Source organism: Pinus tabuliformis, chromosome 1_1 (assembly GCF_031772625.1).
Source record: "Pinus tabuliformis cultivar Carrire ecotype Pingquan chromosome 1_1, CPIR1, whole genome shotgun sequence".
Taxonomy (NCBI): Eukaryota; Viridiplantae; Streptophyta; class Pinopsida; order Pinales; family Pinaceae; genus Pinus; species Pinus tabuliformis.
In genome coordinates this window covers 430,471,880-430,479,845 of record NC_142297.1, presented here as the reverse complement: position 1 = coordinate 430,479,845, position 7,966 = coordinate 430,471,880, and the positions used below count along the sequence as shown (strand labels likewise).

The following is a 7,966-nucleotide window of genomic DNA, read 5'->3' as shown; positions in this document are numbered from 1 at the left end:
TAAACTGTAGGTATGTGTCTTTCACAAGAATATGAGATCTTTGCATCACCAAAGTAGATCATATTGGTACTTCCCTGCCAATCATGAAAAATGAAACCTATTGGTATAGGTAGCTAACACTCCTGAAGCAGAGTTCGCTTGGCAGGGTGGTTCTTGGATTCCCCAAGCCACTTGGAGTACACAGATTCTTGTTCTTCCTACCAACTCTGTGACTCTCGGTCGGTCTGTTCACTGTCTCTCTCCAAATTCGACTGTCTGTCTCCTTCTCTTTGTGTGTGTGTTCGACTATCTCTGTTCATGGCTTTAGTCATTCGATCCTCGGCCTGTTCGTTTCCTCTCCTCCTTGCGTCTATTCACCTGTCGCTTGTGTGCTTGGAATTCCCTGTTCAACGTCAGCATAATGCTCAGGAAGTAGCCACGTGTCTCCATCGGAATTGCGCCAGCCCGCTTGTCGATTCGTTGCTTTCTCCACCGTGGCGGTCAACGGATTCCAAATCCTCTTAAATCACGGCTTTATCCCCTGTCAATTCCGCTCTGTCTATCGGGCGCAATTTCAACCGTCCGATCTTGGCTTCTCCAGATCCAACATCATTTGCACGTTGAGCGTGGTTGACTTGCTCGACTGATAACGCGCGATCGCGACGGTTTTTTTCTCTCCTTCGCTTCCACGCGTCGGTTGTCGATTGTGATCGCTCCGCTTTCTCCAAAACCTCTTATCGTTCAAGGGCGTCTCGATCAAACCGTCGGTTTCCAGGCTGTGGGTCCCACCACCGTACATTGGCACTTTTTCTTTTTTTCGCCCACGGTCCTCTGGCTCCCCGACGTGACCAAGTGCTTAAGACCTACCATTTTGGCCCTGTTTGCCCAGCTAACGCGCATCGAAAACTAGCTTCTTTTCCCATTCCGGGGCTCCCAGGGGCCATTTTGACCTCCTGCGTAGTCTCCATGGGCCTCGGTCAGCGCGCTTTGACCGAGGTCCTCGTCGTTCCACGGCGGCTGCCATGGCCACTGGTTCAGGGGGTTTTCGAGTGCTGTTTTGGATTCTTTAAGGATTTGCCTCGCCCTGATATGGTCATGGTTTTATGGCAGTCGTTTGTGGATCCGATTCGAATTAGTTTGCCTAGTGTAAAGACCCTAGATTCCTATCTTGGGTGCGAGACTTCAGTCCTTCTCTGGGACTAGTTTTGCATCCTCCGTTATTGCCAGTAATTTAGCTTGCTCGAGCAGGCTCACGGGTGGCTCTCATAAGAAAATATATATTGGTGCACTACTTTATAGAGGTGTTTTGGGGGGTGGTTTCAATTTCATGGGGAAGCTAACGCCCTCACATTGGTTAGATGTCGTAGGAGGCATCACACCAAACTTTGGTTCATCAACAACATTTTCCTCCCTCCTCGACTTTCACTGTGTGCGTGCAATGTGTAAAGGAGGTTACAGAAATCAAGGTGGAGCCCTCAGATATAAAGGACATGGTGTATTGTCAAAGGGTGTTGGCCTACGAAAACTCGGAGACTATTGGTGCCAAAGGTAAAACATGTTGTGAAGCTTGAAGACGAGGTTGGTGCACTGCACCCCATGATCGGAGACCTTTAACTTTAGATGGCACAATCGGGACCTCCTCAAGAAGAACATAGTAACCCTTTCGAAGTTCAGAATTTGTGCATTGATCTTAACCGCTTGACTTATCCTCATGCTTAGCTTCATCTTGCTATGTCTCATTTTTAATGTGTAATCCTGTTATCTCAGTTTTTGCCAAATATATACTAGTAAGATAAACACTTGTATATTTTGCTATGACGAAAAATATAATTAATATAAAAAGTACTTACTATTGTTAAAAAAATAGTAATCATTATTATTATTTTACAATCAACTCTTATATATATTAATTTGATTTATTTTTTACATAAACACTATTTTTTTTAATTTATCTATAATTAAAATTAAATATAATTTATATAAAAAAATTTAATACCACTTTTATATATAATTAATATTAAATTTATTTATATATATAATTAAGATTAAATATTATTTATATAAAAATATATATTTTTAGTCTTAAAATATAAAATAATATTATATGTAATAACTAAATTTTATCTTTCTATCAACCATATTTAATTCTATAACGTAACATATTAGTATTTCATCAATACTACATTTATGTTATATTAGTATTTCATCAATACTACATTTCTTTATATTATTTTTATCAATAAAATACATTATAGACGATCCAATTTATGTAATTGAAAAATAAAAGCCCATAGAATTTATAGTTTCTCACACAGATTATTCCAATTGAAAATATATAAACTTTTCTTTGCGTACAACGTGATCAATGCCGATAGGCTGTCATTTTTTTTAAGGAATGCTCTGATAAATCCTAAAAAGACTGATGTCAGTGAAGATACTCCTTTTTATTAATATGAAAAGAAAGCGTTTTTTCGGGAAATAATAATAATAATATATGCTGTCATTTTTGAATTTTTGCTGTTTAGTTTTTGGCATTGAGTTACAAGTTCAATGAATCATCAACCCTTGAAAGACAAAATTGAGAAAGATATATCACTATAAAACCAATTATAATCACAAACTGCCAGGAGAGAAGCTGCAATTCATCAACGCAGAAACCATGACCATGGAAGGCTGCAGCGAAAGCTCAAGAGGATTGTACGCAGTATTGCTGCCTTTCTTAGGCCACGGTCACTTCAATGCATTCCTTCACCTCTCAAGAATGTTGGCGACCAGAGGCGTAACAGTTATCTACGTTACCCTCCCTTCAAATATCCAATTTCTCAAGCCCCGCGCCGAGGAATGGGGTGACCTACCCTTCTATTTTCAGGATTTATCGGTTCCCGATTCTCCTCTGCCACCGGGCCGCCAGAATCTCAACGAAGTCTCCCGCGATATGGTGCCCATCATATTCGATCTTGTAATCAAAATGGAGAAACCCTTGGAGGCTCTCATGGCGGAGCTTACCGGCCGCGAGTACTACGAATCCAGGGGCCTGCAGCCTCCCGAACGCCTGGTTCTCATCTACGATCTGTTCATGGGCTGGTCCGCCCGAGTGGCGGCGGAGTTCGGCGTCCGGACGTTTACTTTCAATCCCACGAGCGCGCACATGTGGCTCTGCAGCGAGGCCATGTACTGGGACGCAGAGTCCACACGGTCGCTGCCGGAGATCGGCGATGCCGTCGGCAGCATTGCGTTACCAGACTTTGTGACGGCAGCAGTCATTCGGCATATGGACTTCACGCGGATGGCGGACGGAGTTCTGGTTAATACTTTCTTCGAAATCGAGCCCAAATTTCTCGGACATCTGATGAGCGTCGGCGTTGGAGGCGATGGGGCTAAGCCGGTGTGGGCTGTCGGTCCGGTGATTGATCTCCCGCGTCGAGATAAAATTCGGGCACGGCGGGACGCCGAGATCCTGGAATGGTTAGATCGGCAAAGTCCAGGCTCTGTCGTGTACTTGTCGTTCGGAACGGCGTCATATATTTCTCCGGCGCAGGTAACAGAGCTGGCTCTGGGTCTGGAGGCGAGCGGGCAGCCCTTCCTGTGGGTACTCCGGCCGCCGGACTCGAGACTCGCCGACGGAAAGGCGGATGCGTCAGTGCAGGACTGGAAAGCGGAGCTACTGCCAGAAGGCTACGAGAAGCGGTTGGAGGGACGGTGCTTGATAGAGACGGGTTGGGCACCGCAGGCGGCGATTTTGGCACACGAAGCGACAGGGGCTTTTATTACCCACTGCGGATGGAATTCGGTTCTGGAGAGCGTGTTAGCGGGCGTTCCGATGATTGCGTTGCCGCTGCAATCGGACCAACCTGGCAACGCACTGCTTCTGGCAAGAGAAGCGAAAGTGGCGATGGAGATGAATATGAACAACGGGGTCGCTGAAAAAGACGTGGTAGAGAGGGCTGTGCGATATTTAATGGCGGCGGAAGAAATGAAGCGGAGGGTGAAGGCATTGAGTGAAGCTGCGGTAGCGGCAGTTTCGGAAGAGGGAGGGGCAGCTTGGCAAAATCTGGATTCTTTTGTGGAATATTTTTCTGAACATAAATAAGAAATAATGTTTAGTCTCTATCAATCTCTGAGTCGCCATCAGGATCTCCAACTCTATGAATCTCTCAGTCGCCATCAGGATAATACTATCATCCTCAGCGTTGCATAGCAGAGTTACGACAACTGATTTGCAGAATATCTTTCATGATAGCTTGAACCCAAATATAAATGTGCTTCTTCTATAATTGAAGTTTTTGTATTCTATACTTTTATTATGATTTAGGTTTGCGTCTAACCTGCTTTATTGTGATTTAAGTTGAGTTTTTTATTACTAGCGTTTGCACTAAATGTTGTAAAGGAAACACAGTGAGGCATAAAATGAGAAGAATCATGACAGATGATATTAGAGAAGTGGATATTTTGTTGACCATTAATTAAGGATTCTTGATTATTTAGTATATCATGATATTGAGTAGGTTGAATGCCTAGGTTTAATCCTTTCAAATAAATGAATCTTAGAGAAGTGGATCTTTTGTTGAGCATTGATTAAATAATTATTTTAGTTGACATAGAAATTTTAATTCGCTATTGAGAGGTACCATGGTGAACCCCTATGATAGAACAATGAGCTTTCCTTTATTTAGCATGATATTATGTGAGACTTGGTTATGTATTTGACCAGGTAGAGGCCTAGGTTATGTATTTGACTAGGTAGAGACCTATAAATAAACACAAAAGGATTTTTAACTCTATTCCGAAAAAGTGGAAAAGGTTATTTTTCAATATTGAATTGTCTCACTTCATCAAAAACTTCATCAAAAACTTGCAGTGTTTTAAATTAAAATAAATTTATACCTAAATAACTATAATTTTAATATTAAAAACATTGTAAAAAAATTAAAATATTCATGTAATTGAATTTTATTTATTTTATTGATTTTTATTTAAAATAAATAAATATATAAACTAAAATAAATTTATATATAAATACCTATAATTTTAATATTAAAAACTCTGATTTCCTCTTTGTGTAGGAAAAGAGCTTCCAAGTTCCCTATAGTATTTAATGAATCCATACATACTTCCATGGTGGTACACTTCAGAATATAAGTATTTAATTATTTAAGGAGTATAAAAGTTTTATTTATTTAATGTTGCAGATATAACCAGGTGGGCAATTCCCATTCAAAATTAAATAACCATGCCAAAAACATTAACTCTCCATATGAGATACGTTTCAAGTTAACCGTGAAAATGTCAAAAGGACAGTTGAAATTTGAAAGCTATTGACAAATTACATCCCTAGAAGCGTGATACAACACACCCTCATAATTTTTGTTGTTCACAACATTATACATGCCATATTCCTGGAGAATGTTTAATGACCGTATCATATCAGATTTCTTGAACGTTGTATCGATGCGCATCCAGACAACATTACTACAGCCATGGCCCTTTGCAACTCACAGGGTTTGTATATAGGTTTATAGGCCAAAACAAAAAAAAATAATTCTCTGGTGTTTAATTTGAATGCTTGATGACCAGAGTATTTTCCTTTAATTTTAATGTTTGGTGGACATTAACTGTAATGTTTGGTGGACATTAACTGTGATTGAGTGATTTTGCATAAATGTAAACTATGGTGCAACTGGAGATTATATCCGTGTGGATCTCCTGCATGACCCTAGATTAGTGGCTCATGATGATCTAATCTGGTAGAAAACGACACTATGGTTTTGTAATGTGAGGAGCAATTACAAGAACTCTATGACATCCCGCCAGGGATTCAGGGCAACCATTAAAGTAATCAATAGTAGAATGCGATGATGGAAACAGAGAGGTCAGATACAAAATATACACACCGATGCAAATGGATAGTTATTCTTTCACAATTTCACAACCTTTGTCATTTTATCCTTTTATACTTTTTATATTCTATACATACATGTCGGTACTAATAAATGAAATGTACACTTCAAGCTTTTCCCAAATTAAATTCTTCAACTTTTTCTCAAATTAAATTCTTTTCTCAAATTAAATTCTTCAAGTATTGTTCCATGCAAAGTTAACATTAAGCTCTTCTTCAGAGTTTGTGAAAGCCACATTTTACACTAGAATTAACTTCAAAGTGTTAATCTGCACTTCTAAGCTATTTTTTAATCTAATACCACCTTGTGAAGTCATTTGGAGAATGCATTTGTTAATGGAGTGAGTGAAATATTTATTAAGAAATTTATTAAGCGACTAAGAACTATTTATTAAAACAAACAAAGACAAGGGGGAAGTTTCACAATAACTTATTTATGGGAGAATTTTCATAATAATTTATTTAGATGGATGGGAATTAAGAAACGAGCATTCACAACGGATGAGAAAATTCAATAGGCATAGTGCACTTTACCAAGATAACAGAGAAGGATGGAAAGAGAATTGTATAAGTGGACTTATAAGAGAATGGTCCATGTGCTACCATGCATAACAACTAAGATAACAGAGAAGGATGGAAAGAGAATTGTATAAGTGGACTTATAAGAGAATGGTCCATGTGCTACCATGCATAACAACTAAGCCTCGATAGCAAGTTCAACGACTATAGTAGCGATGCAAACAAGACTTAAGCTAATGGTGTGGAAAGCCATCATGAATACTCTTTATTATTTTATTTTCAGTTTTTAATAGTACCTTTGTCATGTCTCCCCCTTATTACATTAATCATTTAACTAGATTAAATATATCTATATAAGTATAAAAAAAATGAAACCAACGAAACTTTGAGCTTGGTAATTTAAATTACTTCCTCGACAATATTATTACTTGGAATAAGGACAGAGATCACAATCATACTGTTCATTCTATACCCTGATATTTTTTTGTTACAATTGTTGTAAATATAACCCGTGCTTTATCGAACACATATCCCTGTGCACTATACCTATATTAAATACCAAAGACTGCCCTATGTGATGAATTTAATTATAACCAAAGCTTATTTATCTCTAGACCATTCGATTTGTGATCTTAACATTCACACCGGCTCTGCCATGGCTTCGTGGCACAAGCAGGTCATCCCTCCTTAGCTGGACACCTCGGGATTCCTACTCCCATCGACGGTGGTGCGCTCAGCTCTTTGATCCAAGGGCTATGATCTCTTCAGCGGATTTACTCATTCTAAGTTGTTGGAAATTGGCTCATTCGATTCCCAAGCTCTTGGTGCTTTTTCGAGCTCTGCTCCTCTTACCTCTGTCTGATTCTTCGTGTGTAGCAGGAACCTTGTCTCAGAGGGTCAGCGATGAAAACTGGGGCTATCTTCTTAATGGTAAGCTATCGAATTTCTCCCCAAATTAGACTCTGTGCTACAATTCTCTTTAATCTGTTTTTTTTTTTCTCTTCAACTCCGGATTTCATGATACTAGTTACTTACGTGATGAATTTAATTATAACCAAAGCTTATTTATCTTTGGACCGTTTGATTTGTGATCTTAACATTCACATCGGCTCTGCCATGGCTTTGTGGCACGAGCAGGCCGTCCCTCCTTAGCTGGATGCCTCAGGATTCCTACTCCCATCGACGGTGGTGCGCTTAGCTCTTTGATCGAGGGGCTATGATCTCTTCGGTGGATTTACTCATTCTAAGTTGCTGGAAATTGGCTCATTCGATTCCCAAGCTCTTGGCGCATGTTCGAGCTCTGCTCCTCCTACCTCTGTCTGATTCTTCGTGTGTAGCAGGAACCCTGTCTCAGAGGGTCAGCCATGAAAACTGGGGCGATCTTCTTAATGGTAAGCTGTCAAATTTCTCCCCAAATCAGACTCTGTGCTACAATTCTCTTTAATCTATTGTTTTCCTTCTTTTTTTTTCTCTTCAACTCCGGATTTTGTGATACTAATTGCTTACTTATCTTCTGTTCTCAGGGTTTGGTGGGTTCGAGTACGAGAATTCCTCTGCTATCAACCCTTGTGG

At 39.8% G+C, this 7,966-nt stretch overlaps 1 protein-coding gene across 1 annotated transcript; it reads left to right on the top strand.

The window, feature by feature from the left end:
- Positions 1-2,613: 2,613 nt before the first annotated feature.
- On the top strand, positions 2,614-4,172 carry LOC149213556 (zeatin O-xylosyltransferase-like). Its single transcript, XM_089390774.1, has one exon. It carries the CDS (start codon positions 2,639-2,641, stop codon positions 4,067-4,069), a length of 1,431 nt encoding a protein of 476 aa, XP_089246900.1. The 5' UTR covers positions 2,614-2,638; the 3' UTR covers positions 4,070-4,172.
- Positions 4,173-7,966: the final 3,794 nt, after the last annotated feature.

Bases quoted from the DNA above. Each gene is read 5' to 3' on its own strand.
- LOC149213556 (XM_089390774.1), top strand. From the start codon at position 2,639: ATGACCATGGAAGGCTGCAGCGAAAGCTCAAGAGGATTGTACGCAGTA.